At 46.2% G+C, this 21,182-nt stretch overlaps 1 protein-coding gene across 1 annotated transcript; it reads right to left on the bottom strand.

The window, feature by feature from the left end:
• Positions 1–10,726: 10,726 nt before the first annotated feature.
• Positions 10,727–11,474, bottom strand: LOC109738486 (uncharacterized). The gene is made up of 2 exons (XM_020297579.1): positions 10,929–11,474; positions 10,727–10,750 (listed from the first exon to the last, which is right to left on the bottom strand). Exons 1-2 carry the CDS (start codon positions 11,472–11,474, stop codon positions 10,727–10,729), a joined length of 570 nt encoding a protein of 189 aa, XP_020153168.1.
• Positions 11,475–21,182: the final 9,708 nt, after the last annotated feature.

Below are 21,182 nucleotides of genomic sequence, written 5' to 3'. Positions count from 1 at the left end.
GCGGAGTTCGGGAAGAGAACACGGTTGGGTTATGTTTGAACGTAAGTAGTTCAGGATCACTTCTTGATCACTTCTAGTTTACGACCGTTGCGTAGTTTCTCATCTTACACTTGTACTCGTAAGCTAGCCACCATATTTGCTTAGCGCTTGCTGCAACTCCACCTCATAACCACATCCTACCCATAAGCTTAAATAGTCTTGATCTCATGGGTGTTGAGATTGCTGAGTCCTCGTGACTCACGGATAGTACGAAAACAGTTGCAGGTGCCGATGATCCCAGTGCATGTGATGCAACCGAGCTCAAGTGGGAGTTCGACGAGGACCTTGGCCGTTACTACGTGTCTTTTCCGGATAATCAGTAGTGGTGCCCAGTTGAGACGATCGGGATTTAGCATTTGGGGTTTTCTTCTTTTCATTTGGATTTGTCCGTAGTCGGACTGTGTGTGTACTCTGAATGATGTATGAATTATTTTATCATTGTGTGACGTGGCGATTGTAAGCCAACTATCTATTTATCCTTGTTCTTGTACATGGGATTGTGTGAAGATAACCCTTCTTGCGACAAAACCAAAATGCGGTTATACCTCTAAGTCGTGCCTCGACACGTGGGAGATATAGCCACATCTTGAGTGTTACATGTCGGGTCTCAAAATAAACTTCCATAAAAGCGAATTGTTCTGCTTTGGAGAAGCCGTTGAGGCGGCGGCCGATTACGCTGACCTATTTGGTTGCGCACATGACCAATTCTGTCAGGGATATACCACGCGGTATGACCCGGCCGGACTTGCCGGCTCACAGAGACCCGGCGAGTCTTTGGTGACTTACTGATAACCCCAACGGCGGGTCAGATGGATGACAAGGCCCAAGGCCCAGAAGGCCGGCTCATGTTATGGTGGGCCGGTTTACGAGGAAAGGCATAAGGAGTTTTCCCTTAAGGGAGCAGACTAGGATTCCACTTGTAATAGACTAGTCCTAATCCTAAGAGGACTCCACATGTAACCCGCCCCTTCAACTTATATAAGGAGGGGCAGGGCACCCCAAAGAGGGACGAGCAGCAAGAAATAATCTCTAGGGCTAAACACCGAGAGCCGGAGCCGGCGACTCTCCCGTGATCATAATGAGACCTAGCCTCAAACAGCACGTAGGGTTGTTACCGGATGATGTTTCCCGGGGCCCGAAGCTGTCTAAACCCTTGTCTTGTGCGTTGATCCGCCCTGCGTCTCTCATCCCAATCAACCCCTCTCAAGCTACTACATAGATGCGCTGGCCTCACGACTAAGTCCTCACGCTAAGGACATCTGGTGTGACAATTCCACGACAGTTGGCGCCCACCGTGGGGCCTGCGCACGGTGGTGTTGAGTTCTTGAAGGGATCTGTCCTAGGGTTTCGAGAAGTTCGCGATTTGCCGGATAGTTGAAAAAATTTATTGGGGAAGTTTTTGCAGCTGCGCAAAACAGAGGAGAATCAAAAGGTAAATTCAGAATCGACCGGCAGATGCATCTATCCAACAAGATCTGTTGTAGGGTCACGTCTGTGTGCAGCCGCCGTTCCGCGATCTGTTAAGTCGCAAGTGTCAGCCGAGACCGACAGGAGTTCGAGGCGATCGAAACCGTTTCTTTCACGTACTGTCTAATTACGCGATGGTGAACCCCTTGAAAGTCACCGCTGTTCGGCGAAGTGGCTGGGATCCCTCGCTTCAAGTTTCGAGATGATTCATCAGTGCACTGCGCAATGAATCTGCAAAGCCAGCGGAGATCTACTAGTGCTCCTACAAAAACGTCAATATCATCTACAGACTGCAGGAAAATCAAAGCAAACCCGATCATCAGATATTATACTGTTCACTAATATTACTTGTCGTCACGTGGAGGCTACAGGGCCACTTTTCTTTCTTCAATTATTGTGCTCTGTGGTGCTGTTCGAGCAAATCTCTCTCTGCAACCTGAAGGAAAAATCCCCAATAAGGAATACGTCTGCTGCTTGGAGGAAACTGAGATGCCGCCAGCAACCGCTGTGCGCTCCGGGCTGCCTCGGATTCCGCGGCTGCCATCCCGCGCTGAGTCGCCGGACCAGCCCTCTGCTACAGCATGACCTCCGCGCAAAGACCAGAATCAACGACGACCCCGGAGCGGATTGACCATGGGATCGGACTCCTCTGTTGCTGTTACAAGCGCCTCAAGTCGTTGAACCGCCCTCACGGCCTCGCACTAAATCACCAAGCCGTCCTCATCAGCGCTCCGAGCCGCCGCAGCGCCGGCCGCTGCTGTGGGAAAGCACCGGCCGTTGTCTTCAAGTCACCCCAACGGATTGGCTGTCTTGGTTTCCATTGTTGTTGAGCCACCCCGGATTGCATCGCCTCGTGTGAGGAATCAAAGGAAAGAAAGAAAGCACTACTCTGTCGCTGGGGAGGACACCTCGGTTGGCCTCGCCGCCACGGCCTCATATTTGCGCCGGCCCGATCCACCGCGTTTGAGCCGCCGCATCGCGGCTCGGCCACGCGCCCCGCCTCTACCAGCGCCTTTTCGAGTCGGGCTCGGGGTTGACCTCGCCTCCTAGTCGCCTCACCTCGCCTCGCCCCAGTCGCCATCTGGAATTCGACCTCACCTCGTAGCCACCGCGAGAAACTCCACCCGCAGAGGGAAGACAAGGACTCGATCTCGCCCGTCTCGTCTCGCCCCGTCGCCTGCTTAGGCACGCACGGCCTCACTGGCCATCGCCGCCTTGCCACCACCACGGTCTTCCCCGTTGCATCGAGCCACCGTGGCCGGCGCGCCTCTGGGTCACTCCGCCGCCGTGAGCCGCCGTCTGCCTTCGCGCATAGCCATGGCCGGCGTCCCCTGCAGCAACCACAGCGTGCCGAACCGCCGCCTGTTTTAACTGCAGCAGGTGAGTCGCCGCATTGCCGCGCGGCCAAATCGCCGTTGCCGTCGCATACTTCTTGAGCCGCCAGGGACTTGTTCTTGCCTTGCCCGAGCTTCAAGCCGCCGCCGCCCAGGCCGTCCTCTGCTATAACACGCTGAGCTGGATCCGGTTTCCACCTTGAGAGGCCCTGCGCGGCCGCTCCCGCTGTTTCTTCTGCCAAGACTCGTCTCCACGTTGCCAAGGCGCCCCTGCTGGTGTGGTCTTGACTCGCCAGTACAAAACAAAATTGGGGGTTCAGCCAGAGGATAATGGAGCAGTGCATACATCCATGATGATTCGAAGACTAATCTGCTGATAATAATGGAGCAGGACTCCCAGTGGGCAAGTACTACTATTATGTTTACAACAGGTTGATGGCGGTCAAAATGCTGGATTAAATCCCAAAGACCAGAAGCAAAGTACACTGGTAGACCAATTACGTCAAGGCTGATTTGATTAACTATTGGTGGACTATTACCACGTGTGGAGGCCTGTACAATACTACAAGTGCTATGACGTTCGCAGAGCAGAATTTCTTCTATTGTTTGTCCATGTTGCACATTATCAAAGTCTGCGCTCATCCAAAAAATACCAGGTGCTATTTACCCCATTTATTTCTAAGCACATATTATTTCATCCGAACAAAATTACTTTGCCCTGCTGTATTTTATATGCAGGAGAATTATTCACTACAAAATGGTATTATACCACGGAGATGGCACAGGTGGTCGTCCTTATTCAACGGACTCTCGCACCGGCTTACAACGCCGCGGCCGACTTGCCCGTGTCCGTGCCGTTTTCAACGCCACGGCCGACTCTTTCATCCGTGCCGGTTTACAATGCCGCGGCCGAATCTCCCGTCGGCACCGGTTTACAATGTTGCGGCCGAATCTCCCGTCGGCACCGGTTTACAATGCCACGGCCGAATCTCCCGTCGGCACCGGTTTACAACGCCGCGGCCGGCTCATTTACCTTTTCCCGTGGCCGACTCGGCCGTGATTGGTTTCAGCTTCACCGTGATGATCATCAACTCCGCGGTGGATAATTTCTGGCCTGACATATCAGGTGAAATCAATCCAGTAAATTTATATATATTATATATTGTTTTCTTTAAAAAGAGCAATTACTCTGGCTTGCGAGGTTTTTGATACAGGACAATCGTTCACTACATCAACACAACGTGGTTGACTCGCCCATCCGCGCGGCTTACCGCGCCGGCGATCGATTCGCCCGTCCGGACCGGCTTACAACACCACGGCCGGCTCATCTGTCTGTGCCGCCTCTGATGCAACGGTCATCTTTGCCATCCGTCCCTCGCGGGTTGGTCTATATATACACACTGGGCCGCACCTGTATGCATGAGCTGTTTATTGAATATGAGCGAGTCACTACTTGGGAAGCCCGGTTTTCTTCCAACAGATTGGAGGCGAATTATCATGTATTATCAGCCGCCGTCTGCACTGGATGGTTCAATGGGCAGGCGCACAAGTCGATGCCACTACAGTTTGGTTAACTTCAAAACATCCAGTTGGAAGGAACCATTGGCCGAGTTGCTGACACGGCTCATACGGGATCATTCATAACCCGCCGCAGTCACTTCAACCTTCTGTGGATTCACATTGCGCTATCAATACCAATGATATACACCTTATGCTATGGTCAATATGGAGAATCTCAAAGCCAACTCCTCGAGTCGTCTTGAGACTAGGGGGCTACAATGATATGACTCAGCATCATTGGTCGATTTCAATGCATTCAAGAACTCCGGGTCATTGGAGGGAAAAATAACCCGGTCCCGGAGGCAGCCGCCATATTGGTGAAAAGTTTAAAGGCCGTCAGAAAATTTCCGGCTTAAAAAGAAGGATTCCGGTTTAAATCCGGCTCAAGAGACTTGACATCTCCCACAAAGCACTGAAGCTCTTAAATATCCGGTTTAAAATCCGGTTCAAGGGAAATTTATCTGCCACAAAGTTTTGAAGCTCTCAAATCCGGTTCAAAATCCGGTTTAAGGTAAATTTGTTTATCACAAAGCTTTGAAACTTTCTATATCCGGTTTTTCCGGTTCAAAAAGAATTTATCTCTCGCAAAGTTCGAGTTCTCAGGAAAAATTAAAGGGACCAAAAAGAGTCTTTACAAAGCACAACCCAAACATAGGTACCCTGCGTTAATGACCATTGGGAGCTGATTGTATTCGAATTTAGCTTAATCTTTTTGGTGTGACCCTGATCGTATTCGAATCAGAGTCGTTAAATATTCTTATGATCACTAGGGGGCTTCCTGTTCAAACATAGGTCGTATTCGAACCAAAGAGAACATAGCTGTCGATACCCTTTTGATCGGCACACTGCCAAGCTCATTGGGGAGTTTCTTGGTCATATTTGAACCATAGCTCAACCCCCTTTGGGAACCGACGTGGATCGTATTCGAATCAGCGTCGTTAAACAACTCTCAAGGTCATTTGGGGGCTTCCTGTTCAAACATAGGTCGTATTCGAACAAAAGAGAACATAGCTGTCGGTACCCTCTTGATCGGCAACGCCAAAGCCACTGGGGGCTATATGATCGTATTCGAATCTTAGCTTAACCCCTTTGGGACGGTTTTCTGATCGTATTCGAATCAGAAGCCTCAAAGTTTTTTGAAGTCTCTTTTTGCAAACAATTTTTGGATTTTATTTGAAGCTCTTTTTTCTATCTAAAGTGTATATGAGTGGTTGCTATTTAACCCGGCTTGATTTTCGATGATAAATCGCCAGCTTATGATAATCATCATCTATGTGGAAGCATTGGCTTCTAAGGATTGGGTTATCACCCTTACTGCACAGGTCCTGTAAACCGGCAGTACAAATTCAATATTACAGTGGTTATATGTGAGATATTATGACCCGCCCTACGGTAAACCGCCAAGAGATCTTGTGATCTACTTGTGTGCAGGATAAGACTACATTTGGGTGGTTACCCGCCCTGGCTTTTAACGTTAAGTCACCAGGGCATATGTTGTTTAAACTCTGTGCAGGATTTACAGGGCTATGACTTACATAAATGATTACGTTCAAGCCCATCATCAAAGATTGAAATTGGTGTCTCAAAAGGGTTATCAATTCTTGGTTTTCTCAAAGGCTATAAGCTGCCGGGTTGTACAAATTCCGGCTTACAATGGAGGCGTATTAAGTCGCCATCGGCCAAGAGCCGCCGGGTATTTAAACTCCGTATTGACTTATAACAGATGAGGTATTCAAAGTCGCTTTGGCGCAATGGCTATTATTTTATCAATGGATATAATTTATTCTACAATGGAAGGAATAGTCCCGAGTCGCTGCAGGCTTACAACCCGGCACTTGGGGGCTACATTATTTAAATTGAGATCACATCAAAATATGCAAGTCCCATGTCACTGCCAGCATGCACCATGGCACTTGGGGGCTAATGTAAAGACATTTTTTGCTCAAAGACCCGACTCATCACATTGTAATGAGCCGGCCCTTAGGGGCTATCAATTGCTCCTGTCGAAAATTTGAGGTACACAAGCCTTAATCCATTATATTGAAAGATCCACTATTCAGTTGGTAGAGTACAAAGCTCTTAACCTTGTGGACGTGGGTTCAAGCCCCATGATGAAGATTACATCATATACTGTTATTATCAATGATCATATTTACAAAGTCCCTGCTCATTATTGCATAATGACCCGGCCCTTGGGGGCTACGCTGGTTAAAGTTTATATGAGCATAAGGCAATTACAAGTCCCAGGTTGCTGCAAGCCTGACAACCCGGCACTTGGGAGCTACATAATATGGAGTATTCAGTTTTTACTAGTGACTGAGATGAACAATATGGATTTCTTCAAAGTGGTAGCATTTATATTAAAGCAAATCTTAAACCATCACTTTGTTCTATTCAAGACTTGGGGGCTACGGCTTTTACAAACCGACAATGGTGGTAATCATAAACCGGCAAGTTCTACATCTTTAAACCGGCTGAATATCAGATGAGTATTTCAAGACCAATATTTCTTAAGCCGGCGCTTTGAAAGCCGACTCAAGTGGATTATTCTTCACAATATTTCTTTACAAGAGACCAATGTCAGCAAATTGACTCTGAAGCTGGCCTATTGACCCGGACTTTTCAAAAGAAGTATCTGGATTTTTTGCATTGACAAAGTTGAAACATATCTGCTAAAGAAGATTTACTATGAGATCATGGACATATACATATCAACAAGGAAATGACAAGGACTTAAAGATGATCAGGTGCCAGTTCAGGAAAATATTTAACCCGGAACACAACCTATCAAGTTTGTTCTCGTGTTTATTTTACAGGATCAGTTTAACATGGATAAATCCAAATTAAACTGGGGGCTAATGTCGGGGATATACCACGCGGTATGACCCGGCCGGAAGTATGACCCGGCCGGACTTGCCGGCTCACAGAGACCCGGCGAGTCTTTGGTGACTTACTGATAACCCCAACGGCGGGTCAGATGGATGACAAGGCCCAAGGCCCAGAAGGCCGGCTCATGTTATGGTGGGCCGGTTTACGAGGAAAGGCATAAGGAGTTTTCCCTTAAGGGAGCAGACTAGGATTCCACTTGTAATAGACTACTCCTAATCCTAATAGGACTCCACATGTAACCCGCCCCTTCAACTTATATAAGGAGGGGCAGGGCACCCCAAAGAGGGACGAGCAGCAAGAAATAATCTCTAGGGCTAAACACCGAGAGCCGAAGCCGGCGACTCTCCCGTGATCATAATGAGACCTAGCCTCAAACAGCACGTAGGGTTGTTACCGGATGATGTTTCCCGGGGCCCGAAGCTGTCTAAACCCTTGTCTTATGCGTTGATCCGCCCTGCGTCTCTCATCCCAATCAACCCCTCTCAAGCTACTACATAGATGCGCTGGCCTCACGACTAAGTCCTCACGCTAAGGACATCTGGTGTGACAATTTCACGACAAATTCCCAATTAAATATCTGGGTATACCGATTCATTATCGATGCCTCACCATTGCGGAGTGGAAGCATGTAGAGGAGTATATTCTATGAACTGCTTAGCAGTGGTCATTAGATGATATCCGAATACTGAAATTCTGCAGTACCGCGCGCCTTGGCCGACCCTTCCGCCGCGCCATGGCTGACTCTATCGCCCATCGAGCCATGGTCGGCCTCGCCGCTGCCCGCCCTGACCGGCTCCTAAGTCGCTCGTGGCTCGCTCTGCCTCCCCACGCCTTGGAGGCAACCACCACGGGCGTCGACAGCTAAGGCGGGCGGCTGGCGTACATCCGACGAGAACAACACAGGGGACGGATGGCAGGTCCAGGGCGGGGTCGACGAAGAGGCTGGAGGCGGCAAGGATCCGATGGGGGCTTGGAGGGTTGATCTCCGGCGGCACGCCATGGATGGCCTCGGGAAGAACCTGCAGGGCGGCTCGGTCGGAGAAAATAAAGGCAGGGAGAGTGGGAGAAATGGTAAGGAGGAGATGTAGAGGTGCGCTGGAGCTCGACTCTGTTTTTTCCGGCGGCGGAGATGCGGCGACGGGATCCCGTCCAGGTAGCACCTGGGCACGTGAGTGACGGGATGAAGATCGGACGGGCCAGAGGGGTGTGCGCTCAGGACCGCAGAAAAGCGCAGCTGCATTTTCTAGGATTTAGGCATATATAAACCGTTGATGGGTGACCAGAGGGATACATTTGAGCTATTTTCATTCCAGTTTTTCACTCATCATCCAAAGATAGATTTAGAAACAGTTGCTTGTCATTTATCATACTAAATATAAGCCTCACATCTGTATTTTTCCTCATGATCTTGCAATATACTATATGAGAAATTGATCTGTTCAATTTACATGTGCTAGATGAAGGGCCTACTTTAACTAAATTGAGTGGATAGAATGCAAAGAGACAAGAGTTTAACCCGGAGTATGATAATGATGTTGAACAAGCCCTCGCAGAGATGGAATTTAAAGAAAGTAATTTGGAAACTGATCATGAGCTGAAGATACGTGCATTGTTGTATTTACTTGTCAAGGCAATCTCTTCCTTCAAGATTGAGATGAATTTTTTAAAAACAATGATGACATAGTTTGTTCTTAGAAAATTAATATATTTTTGCAGCAACTTGCATTGATTTTATGCCTCTAATTTTTAGCAGATCATCATGGAAGCACCTTATTTTTTACTCCTACTAGGTAATATTACTATGAAAGGGGATCCATGTTCCTATTGATTTACGTGGTGCAGCCGCCAGATGAAGGACGCTAGGGTGGCTTATGAATGGGATAAGGCCAACCTCAACATGCAGCACGAATGGGAAAAGATCCACCACCACATGCAACCGTGCATGGGAAAATATTTTTCATTCTGCTCCCTCCATTCCTAAATATAAGACCTTTTAGAGGTTTCACTATGGACTACATACGAAGCAAATTGGATAAATGCACACTTTGCAATATGTCTATATGCATCCGTATGTAGTCCATAGTGGAATCTCTAAAATGTCTTATATTTAGGAACAGAGGGAGTATTATTCTACTTCCTAGGAAATGCGTCTGTGCGTTGCAACAGGAAAAAATAGGGATTATTAAGGATCATATTACTGATCTATTAGTCCGTCATGTCATAATGTCTTGAGCCTTGCATCTAGGAAGAATAGATTAGGTAGCACACACCCCTTCAGCAGGATAGTGTTTTCACATGCAGCCGCAACATGTCCATGGTGTCCGGGTGTAGAGAAATGATGGAGTTGTCATCATTGACCATCAACTGGTTGGCGCCAAGAAAGAGTTGCGTCTTGTCCATGGTGTACGGGTGGTCGGGTGCAGAGTGACGATAGAGTTGTTGTCAGTGGTGTCGACTTGTTCCTCTCAAGAATCATTTTGGAGTAGTCCTCTTCCCCGCTCGGACGCCTTACATGATTCAGAGTAAATGTGGGGTCATACGATTCAAATTAGTAGTAGATCACATGCTGATAAAAGATTAAGGTTGGGTTTGGCAGCAAAGTATTATAAAAACCATAGTACTAAAAAAATGCATTATTTTTGCTTGTGGATGAAGCATACCGTGGTTTCTATATATCAAGGTGTTTTGAAGTATCAATAACACAGAGGGCATATTTGGCTAGCGATGCGCCGAGCGACATAAAAATTGCTAGCTAGCCATTAGCTGCTTCAAACACATGAGCTAGTCATTGCATGCATACTGTAATTTGATTTCACAATTTTTATTCATTTGACATTTGATTTGGATCCCACAAGAGTGAAGACAACTAATAATAACATAAAGAAACTATGGCCATAACTTAAGTTGTCTTTGTAGCAGAATTGTTGATTAGGTATAGGTTGTTAGTGACTTGCAGAAACCACAATATAGATGATCGAACAATGATGTATGGAACATAAATGGATTTGATTACTCCGACAATATAAGGACTATGGATGAGAAATTACCTGGTGTACAGAAACTCGTGAAAGCATGGTATTTCATGATACAATCTATTCCATGAAGTCTCTTTGATTGCATCGACCTAAGTTGAACCAAGTATACATTGTTGGGTTCCACAAGTATAAATATTTCATCAGTATCCTGAGAGTATCCATATATACCTGTTGACCTTCTATCAATATGATGAGGTAGCTCAAGAATGTTATGTATTTCAATGTTTTTCCACAACACCCATGTGGGAACATCATGACCATTGGAGTTCCTCTGCCACATTTGGAAGCGTGGGTAGGACAATGCAGCAAAGCCAATAGCGTCATCCTCAGCCTGGATGATGTGACAAGACCAGGATTCCATTGGAATGGGTGGAGCGGTGATGATAGCAAGACTCAGCTTTTTCAAATCAAACTCAAGTATGCAATCTGCATTTCCGCACAACCAGTAAAGTGCATTACCAACAAGCAACCCAGACCAACCAGCATCCCAAATGAAACGTGGAAATGCCGTTGAGATGATATTGCCCCATGCACCGGTCTCCGAGGAGTAAACACATGCACGGGTTCGTCCATCATCGTAACACCACGTGGAAACCAATATCACCTTAAAGGGGCTTGAATGGCATGCGCCGTGCACGTGGCCTTGATCGCTAGCGGCGCAGAGCACTGCCCCGCAGAAGTGGTCCCTCCGGAACTCCAAAGGGACGGCCACACGACACTGCTCGCCAGTGATGGGGTCACACACAATGACTTGTTTCCGTATATAGTCCCCAATGAGGACGCGACCGTGGTGGCACCCGAGCACAGGGTTCACAAGCTTGGCAATCCTGCCGCTACGCCGTGGTCCAAGGTCAAAGTGCACGGAAGGGATACGGTCAGGAGGGCCCAGGGAAGGAGCGAACACGATGTTTTCTTTGTCGCACCCGAAGACGCCAAGGAGGGGCGGCTCCCGGTGATGCTCGCAGAACCGGCGGAGGAACACTGGATCCGTTGTGAGGCGCCGCCACTGCTTGCAGACTGCGGAGGCACGTGGGAGGGAGGACGGCTGCGGCGAAAGGCGGAGAAGGATCTCCCAGAGGAGATCGTCATCGTCCAGCACGGAGCTGCAGCGGCGGCCGCGGATCACATGGGCGCGCTCGGGCTCGCTCATGGCGGCGGGACGTACGTGGAACGGCGATCAAAGACACTGCCACGCAAGCTAGGTTGGATTTCTTTGGGGGGGGCTGATCCCTGGCTTTTTTCCTTCTTTTATTTATCTGTGTGTCGTATATGATCTGATCTCTATATATAGTTGCAGTCGGAAATTAGGGCCCGGTCTGGATATTTTAAGGCCTACCCGTGAAGGACTCTCTCTTCCCCCCGATCCCTCCACAATATAAAACCCAAAAAAATCGCGGATCAAAACCCCGATTCCGCAGCGTACTCAACACCCCTCGGTAACAATCTCGTTTTCTTAAATCCATCCATTGGCAGATCCAACTGACTTTTGGATTGGTTTGAGTCAGGAGTAGCTGCGCTTTGACCGATTTGATTCGAGTTGTGGGTACGTAGTTTAGTTTGATGGTTCGAGTTAAGCTCACGAATCTGTCATGCATGGCCTATTCTCTCTAAACCTAGCAACTTTTGAGTTTTTACGTGAACTTTTATTACCTATCAGAGCTTTGAGCTCCAAGAATGTCATGGCGGCTGCCACCTTGGTTGCCCTAAGGCATCTATATTTATTTACTTACTTTCTGCTTCAGGCCTGCAAATGGAGAAAATAACTTGCATTAACCCTTGTATCTTTGGGAGCGACAAAGGAAGAAACAAACGGGGCATGTGTGCTTTTGAAACCGCAACGAAAAGTGAGTCCACTTCGCCCGTTCCTTCTCCTTTTCTTTCTATCTACATCTACATAATACTGTGCATACATTGTTTCTCCTCTCCAACAGAGCGCTCACAGTTGAGTTGCATCATCATGTTTTTTGATTAGTTCGCAAGATTTGGGCAGAGAAGTCAGAAGAATTTGAACAACAGTTTGGCCTCTCAGATTTGAAGGAAGCTGCTCCTGCCGAACCCTTCGTAAGCCGAGCGTTTGGCTCCCACGGCGGGCCTGATGATTTCCAAGAGTTTATTCCAACAGTGGTCTCTCTTGCTTTGTTTGACGGTACGTATGCTGCTAATTGCTATTCAATTGGGTATGTTGCCATATGCTCTAATTAGAGCATCACCAATAGAAGATGTACATGTAAAAATATCTAACTTTTGCATCTCCAAGGGCCAAAAACACCTCTCCAATAGATGATGTAGATGAAAAAAAATTACATCTCCGCCTTCCAGAGATGTAAACTACAACACCTCGCGGTGCAAATTTGTATCTCCACCTATAGGAGATGTAAAAGTTGCAGCTGCACACCAATCGCCTGTCATTTCACTCCCCCCCCCCCCCCCCATCTTCATCCTCCCCCCGCCCCGCCGCTCGGCCGCCGCCCAAATCAACGTGCCGCCACCGCCCCGCCTCTCGGCCGCTGCCCAAATCAGCGCACCACCACCGCCCCGCCGCGGATCCACCTCCGCCTCCGATTCCGCAGAGTTTTGACTGCCGCCCGCCTCGTACGGCCCATATCGCCCCGACCCCAGCGGGTCGCCCTACTCCGTCACCGCCCTGCTCCGCCCCGACCCCACCAGGCCGTCCCGGCTCCTCCCCGACACCGCCGCCTCCGCTCCGGCTCCGTCACGCTCCACCCCGACCCCGCCGCCTCCACCCCGACACCGCCTCGATCCCGCCGCCTCCACCCCGTCGCCGCACCGCCCTACCCCGTCGCACCGCACCACCCCGCCCCGTCGTTGCCATGCCGCCGAGGAAGACCCCGTGAGGCAAGACGAGGTTCTTCGGCGTGAAGGCGAAGCCCTCCGACAACTTTAGGGTGGAGTTTAGCGATGCCGGCCGCCACTTTCGGGGTAGTAGTTGAGTTTGCTATGTTTTTATTAATTAGAACTATGTTTAATTATGTTTGAAATGAAGTAGTAGTTGAATTTGCTATGTTTGAAGTATAGGTTTCAAATGGAGTAGTAGTTGAAGTATAGTTTTACATCTTCATTTGCATCTTCTATTTGAGTTGCTCTTTTGCATCTCCAATATACATCTTTTGTTGGAGTTGGCACTTTTTTGGAGATGCAAAACGCACTTTTTGGAGATGTAATTTTTTGCATCTCTTGTTTTACATCTCCAAATTTGCATCTTCTATTGGAGATGCTCTTATGATGAATGTCCACATCTGTACTTTGTTTCCGCTGGTTAATGATAAGAAAACCATGATCTTTTTGCAGGAGTTAATCAGCTATTTGAGTGTACAGGCATAGCTGTACAAACCGGCGAGTCGACAAATGGATTAACAAGATTCCTGACTTCCGAACGTCTGGTTACCATCTTCAATGACAAGAGAAATAGAAAGGATGAGCTCAGGGTTGGTGCTGCTAATTATTACTGTGCTTCCATTTTGCTCTGTTTGCTCAAGCTTACTGTGATCCTTCTTTTTGCTGACATAATGCTTTTATTTATTATTGCTATAGATTGAAGTGTGCCTACCTTTTGCCGGAATGGGGCCAATCGATGGGTTCTTAGAACTATACGATGATGATATTGCCGGCAAATTTGACAATTTTGACCTATAATCGAAATCAAATCACAGAATGAACTGGTTGCGAAACTATTTCACTCCCCTGACCCTTTTGTGTAGCGCCCGCCACGCCGGCGCCACACCCTACTGTGCAACGCCTCCCAGATAGGCGCTACACGGCCAACGTCGCACCCATATGTGCCCAAGTCAGCGTGCAGCGCCTGAGAGCTAGGCGCCACACTACACAGTGCAGCGCCTAGCTCCTGGGCGTTGCACTAGTGCAGCGCCTGAGAGTTAGGCGCCAAGGGTCAGCCGCGTGAAATAGTTTCACGGACAGTTCATTCTGTGATTTGATTTCGATTATAGGTCAAATTTGTCAAATTTGCCGATATTGCCATCGTGACGTCCTTGTTATCACGTGCAGATGTAATTCCTCTATACCTAGGTCACCAGGACAAAGATCTGCCTGCTGATACTACGGTAGTAGCTGCCGGGCGTCAATTCATGGCACGTACTTGGATGCTTCAGCATGGGAATCTGCTGGCTCCAAGTGAAGGTGATCCTAAACATCTCGAGTTCTCTGATTGCGAAATCCTAGAGGTAGATGATGATTTCCTTGTCACCTTTTGGCCTTATGGAAGATTTGAAATGGATAATTTGCACTAGAATATGATTATCGTGGTCTTCTAATGTGTCAACCCTGCCACATCACTTTTGTTCTAGAATGGACTTGGAGGGTCACTTGTGCGTGTCGGTGATGCCGCTGGAAGCTTTGTTGGGATAAACATTCGTTGTGCAAAAGGGAAGACTGCATTCCTACCACGCATGTTAATTCGTGAACGCTTGGAACAATATCAGATACTAACGTATGTATTTCTTCTATGCTTCCAGTATTTATGAGCTATATCTGCCATCATTTTCCTTGACTATATTTGTTGCAAACCTCTTCTCCTGATCTACTTCCATCATATAAGTTGAGCCATTTTTGGATACTCAGTGTTAGCTTTAGGAGTTGTTGCTAGTAATCTGTTGATTGACAACAATTTAGTTTTGATGTCTTGCCTAATTCAGTGCTTTGTCTTCAATGGTGAAGCACTGGAGATAGTATATTCTCCGGACATTGAATTATTAAATTGTTTGCTTGGAATAAAATTTGGACAAACTATCTTTCTCTGTACATGAATTTTAGGTCTTCTCAATCCTCTTGTGTCTTTTTTTAAATATTTATAAGCCTGACTCCTGTAATACTTTTGTACAATTTGGCTCCTACATTGCCATGAGCCTTTGACTATTTAGCTTTTGAACTACATAGTACTAACGCACACACCTATTTCTTTTAGCATAACAACTCTACTGTCTTCTATTGCAGTCTTAGAGATTTGGAAGGAGACGATGATTCTGAGAAGGAAGATGTGGAAGGAAGCGATGATTCAGGGCAGGAAGATGTGGAAGGAGGCGATGATTCTGGGCAGGAAGAGACAGAAGACACTAGCACGTATGGTGTAGGTGAGTGTGGCATGACCACTTCATACCTATAAATCATGCTTTACAATATAATTCCTCGTCCTTTTCTAGTCATGATTGTTGATCATTGTTTGCACTTATCCTTTATTTTCTCATTTTAATTAACCTATTATGGTCAATGCTAGTCTGATTACGCTGTTGCACAGGTTTCATGGTTTTGCTTCATACTCTTGCTTCTTATGATGCAATATATCTTACCATGGTTTGCTGATTCCTCCACCCTCTTTTACATTTTAGGGGGCTCAAGCGGAACAACTGAAATTAGCTACCAGGATTATTCCCCTCCTGCAGGTGCCAAGGTGATAGTCCCTTCAGGTGTGAATTATCATGCAAGTTGTCGTTCTAGACGTTACCGTTTTATCAATGTGCTCAGAATATCATGTGAATGTTATCATACATAAAATCGATGTACTAATGTACATGATCTTATTGCCTTAGGATTTATGAGAAAGCTAAGGTGGCTAGACGCCATGGGCTATCCCAAGCCGCCACCACTTATGCTTGAATGTATGTCGGTGCTTGTGGTACATAGATGACTTCTCCCTTGTGCAATTGTTTTTAGCAGTTGTTGTAGTACTAACCTCTATACTTGTTTCTTTACCAGTGAATGGGGAACTACTTCATACATTTGAAGATTTTTTTGGTTACTTGTTTGCTTGGAGAGGGTATCTTTTTAATCTCTCATTTTGCGGCGAGGGGCCAAATCCCTGGGCAAGACTTGATTCAAACATAATTAAATCTACATCCCGAAGTGTTGTCTCACTTAGTTCATTCAAAGGTCAATTTACAGTTACATGCTCATTACTTTTTCGTGCTAGTATTTGATCTTGACAAGATGATGATCAAGGCTATAATGTGTAGGTGCCAGGAGATTTTTCGCATGCACAGGCTTGCTTATAAAGTGTAGGGTTGGCCGACACTATGGTAGTGTTGTGCCGTCGCGCATGGTCATTCTCACTTCAGCCAGTTTGTTTAGAACTCATGATGCTAACACCACTGATGAGAAATTGAGGGTTTGTGCTTCACATTTTTCTTGGTTTTTACTCTTTCTGTAAAGAAATATAAGAGTGTTTATATTTGCTCTTATATTCCTTTACAGAGGGAGTGTAAGTTAAATATAATGGTTGGCTGAGCTGACGTCATCATTGCAGATAGTGGTGTTTCTCCCACCGAATCAGCGTGTCGGTGGGGCATTGGTAGCGTACGACTCATGTTATAATGTTGCTATTGTTAGTGTTGAGTATCTGCGTGTTATATTCTTCTCACTGACAACCCACAAGACCAAAGCCGGGACAGGCAGTTGAGAAAAATGTCTCGTGAAGAGCCTGAACTAGCTATAGGTCGTGAGCCTGAAGAGGGATTATTATGTGGCTCAATGGGGGTAGTGAGTGGAGATCCTATAACACGTGGCTGCAAAGACCTCAGGCTGTCCACTTGTGAAATCAAGAAGGTATACTGGTGATTTCTCTTGCTTGCTTGTGGTACTCTATTGACCTATATATATATTGTTACTCTATTTACCTATATATATATATATATATATATTTGTGGTTATGAGGTGTTTACATGTAACGTTGGCTTGTGATTTTGGACTAGGCTGGGATTGGAGGCCCCCTTATTAATTTTGCGGATGGAAGTTTTGTCGGCATGAACTTCTATGATGGAAGAACTGCCAGTACCCCTTTCCTGCCAAGGAGGCATATTATAAAAGTTTTACATAAGTTGGAGGTCCCTCCATCAGGAAGGTCTGTTTTCTGTTGCCTTTGTCAATGCTTTTATTGGTGACATGTATTTTCTCCACACACTTAATTTGAGTGAGAAAAACATTTTGAGCGACAGAGACCAAGCTGTCCGGAGACTGGATTCCTCGGATGATGGGACGAACTACGGCGACAGGTATTCTTTCTTTCTGTTTCTCGTGCCGTTCACACTGATTATTCAAAACCAACTTACATTGGAAAAATTGGACCGACAGATGGCATGTGATAGTTTACTTAAAAGTGGATAGGGCCCGATTCTGTATTCAAGTTAAGAGGAACGCGATGTCCTCGTCAAGTCGGCATCGTGGGTTCAGTTGGAGTGCTCCCTCTGCTCAGCTAGCAAGTAATTTACATACATGTGAGACTGTATATGCAAGTTGGAACAGCATTACTCTCTGGAGTGTATTAAGAATCGTGTTCTGCTCCGTCTTTTTTTTTTGCGGGAATGTTCTGCTCCGTCTGCTCCTCAATATAAGTTAAATATATTTGTGCTACCCAAGTGCTTAAATGTGTTCCAGCCAGTCATTTGGACAACCGTCGATATTTAGGGCCTGTTCGGAGCCCCTCCGCTCTACGAGGCCGCTTCCGGAACTGACGGAGTTCTAGTTAAAAAATGTGGAGCGAGTGAAAAGGTACTCTGAAGATTCATAATTTCCACGGAGCGGGTGGACTGCCGAACAGCGCCTTAGAGCATCTCAAATGGACTCCAGCAAATGTCCGGTCCAACCTTTGTTCGGGCGGCCGACATCCAACTATATCCCTCAAACCTGGAGCCAGTAACGTGGGCCTCTTTGGCATCGTCATTGCGTTGCTCCGAAGCCTCATCGCCCTCGACCTCCGGCTTCTCGAAGAGCTGCTAACGCTTGAGGTGGAGCATGCGGGCCCTCTGCAGGGATGCGAGCACCACTCACTTAACATCGATAATGTCCGGGTTCGCACCAACCAGGGCTGCACTATTATGTTTATTTGCTAAGTGAGTGGTAGCAAATAAACATAATAGTGCCACCTTACGTCAACCTCTGTTTGCATGTTCTATGGTGACGAGCAGTAGGCTTTGAATTAAACTAGAGGCACGGGCGTGGCGCGCCTCCCGAGACGGAGATGTGCGTACTTGCCCTGCGTGAGTGCTATTAGAGTAAGCATAATAAGATGAGATAAGCAGCTTGTAAGGACTAAAATATTACATTTTTACTTAGTTGGAGAAGAAAAGAAGAGAAAATAGAAGAGAAACGGACTCTTGAATAGTAGCCAGCTGCAACACGAGCCCCAAATACAATTGGTTGTAAGTTAGACCAACAATTACAGTACACATTTAAAATAGACTACTGCCTCCTTTCCGGTTTATAGGGCTCAATTCAAGAATCTCACCAACCAAGGCGTAGATGACGAGTAGTGGAATTTTTTTTGTAGTTTGCAAAAGCACTCAATTAGTGTGCCCATTTTCTTCACAAAATTGTGTTTCGAATGCATTAATTGCAATGCATGCATGAATAAAGTACATGCATTGGTCAACTTTCTCTTAATCCCTGTATGCAATGATTTAATGCACCTTAAAATCTGAACATGTGATGGGAAACAATCAAATTGAGACTTATAAAACGGGAAATCTAAAATTTTGAGATAAGCCCTATAAACCGAAAAGAAGGGAGTATTAGGCTAGTCATAGTGGGAGTAACTTAGATAGTAACATAGCACACTCCAAGAAAATTTTACTTATGTGGCATATAGTTAATGAGGAGAGATGTGTTTAGAGTAACATACTAATAATATGTTACTGTAACATAGCGCTTCCCGAGAAATGATGAAACTACGAGTTAATAAATGAACCCATATATAAAACTATTATTATGTTACTTTACATTATGGAGGTAGTAACTTAGACTAGTGCCAGATGCATGACACTAGTATAAGTTACTCCCCACTGTGACCAGCCTTATACATGCCGGCTATTAAGTTGTCTGTAGATAATATGATAACTCTTTATAATTAATTGTTGGCTTTATTATTAACCATTCTCTTTAGTGTTTTAATTAGAGCCGAACTAAGACTTTTCTTTTTTAGCACAGGCACAACCAATGCACTACACGTCGACTAACAAAGGTAGAGCTAGCCGAGATGACGTTGCGTGGCGTCCCTCTCTCGTGAGCACCAGAACGCATGCAGTGAAGCAATGATTGAGCTTTTTAAGCATTTTTTATTTAGCTACACCTGCAGTTTTGATTAGTGCGCACTGTTAGACTATCCAGAGCGAGAGTTACATAGATAGTAACATCACACATATTTAGATAAAATAGATGACGTGGCAAGCAATAAATGAAGAAAAGAGAGGAAAGTGGTAACACAACTAGTTACTACTCCCTCCTTCCGGTGTATAGGGTTTATCTCAAAATATTAGTTTTTCATTTTATAAGGCTCAATTTGGTTGTTCACCGTCACAAGTTCAAATTCCAAGGTGCATTAAATAATTGCATGCAAGTATTAAGGGAAAATTGACCAATGCATGTTCATTATGCATGTATACATTGCAATTAATACATTGGTAAACATAAATTTTTAAAGAAAACAAGAGCATTAATTGGGTGGTTTTGCAAATTACAAAAAGTATTTTACCACTCACCATCTACCTTGGTTGATGAGATTTTTGAATTGAGCCCTATAAACCGAAAAGGAGGGAGTACTAATATGAGTAACATCACACATATCAAGGCAAGATGAGTCTATAGGCTAATAAATGAAGTGTTGCATGTTACCACACATATGTTACTCCCCACTATAGAGATAGTAACATATGCATGTTACTAGTCTATGTTACTATCCATTGTGGCTAGTCTTAAAATGACGCAATGATCGGCCCTTCGGATGTACTAATTTATAAGGGCATCTCCAAAGCGGATCTCGAACCGCTCACAACCATTCGGACCGTGGCGGTTCGAGCGCCGGTTTGCCATTCAATGCAGGATTGTATCGGTTCACCGAAGGGTTTGAACGTATTTTTTTGGCAAACCGAGACATATGTGAGGGGCTTTTTGCGGACAGCTCCCCTGTAGGACTTCGACACCTCTGGCCCACCCAGAACCCTTCCCACACCCCTCGTGCCTCCATCCTTCCCATTTTCTCTGTTTCCTTCTTTCTCTCTTGCCTTCGCCGTCGTTCCACCACCCCGGCCGCCACGCCACACCCTTGCCAGAAGTCTATGTCTTCGTCACCTTCAGCTTTCCAGCCGGGTTCCACCCCGCTTCTCCCGCGTCGTCGTTCAACCCCTCTCCTCCAACCACCCCGCCAGGAACCATCCGCTACTGCTACACTCACCATGCCCGAAAACTATTTGATGAATTGTCAGAGCTAAAAGAGTTCTCCCTTCTTCTTTCAAGCAATGGATTCCGATTTGGAGTACATATACGAGCACTACGTTGAGTCGTTCAATGACTCGTTCGACGAGGAGGACTACACGAATGAGATGACGATCATGCAGGTGGTCCTTGAAGACGCGGAGCGTGCAAAGGAGTATGTTCTCAATTTCAAGGGTCCTCGAGTGCTCAACCGCAACAGTGCATGTCATCCACTATCTCTCACATACTCTCATAAGCATAGCATACAGATTTCCCTACACTATGATAAATGAGCATGTCATCCACAATCAAGCAGCAAGCCTACACTTCTATTCACATATATCATCGGATTCTACAAGCATATCATTTGATTCTACACTAAGCATATTATCGGACGACAAGGAGCGACGTGGTCCAGAGGTGGCGGCGGCGGCAGCTCGAGAGACCAGTGAAAAGGATAGAAGAGGGTGAGATGTATAGGTTTTTCGACTGAGTCGAAGGAGGGTAAAGTTAGGGCCACACCATAGCTAAGTTCAGCCCAAAACCAAAAAAACATAGATACACAAATGGCCTGCCCACACTTTCCAACACCAGCAATAATGACATAAAACTGGTGTATGAAATATGCCAACGGCATCATTATTTA

The sequence above is a fragment of the Aegilops tauschii genome, chromosome 3 (assembly GCF_002575655.3).
Source record: "Aegilops tauschii subsp. strangulata cultivar AL8/78 chromosome 3, Aet v6.0, whole genome shotgun sequence".
NCBI classification, from domain to species: domain Eukaryota; kingdom Viridiplantae; phylum Streptophyta; class Magnoliopsida; order Poales; family Poaceae; genus Aegilops; species Aegilops tauschii.
This window is presented reverse-complemented; position numbering and strand designations above follow the sequence as displayed.

Coding starts and splice junctions, on each gene's coding strand:
- LOC109738486 (XM_020297579.1), bottom strand. CDS start 11,474: ATGAGCGAGCCCGAGCGCGCCCATGTGATCCGCGGCCGCCGCTGCAGC. Junction 10,751..10,928: donor GCCATTCAAGCCCCTTTAAG/GTGATATTGGTT, acceptor GCGGAAATGCAG/ATTGCATACTTGAGTTTGAT.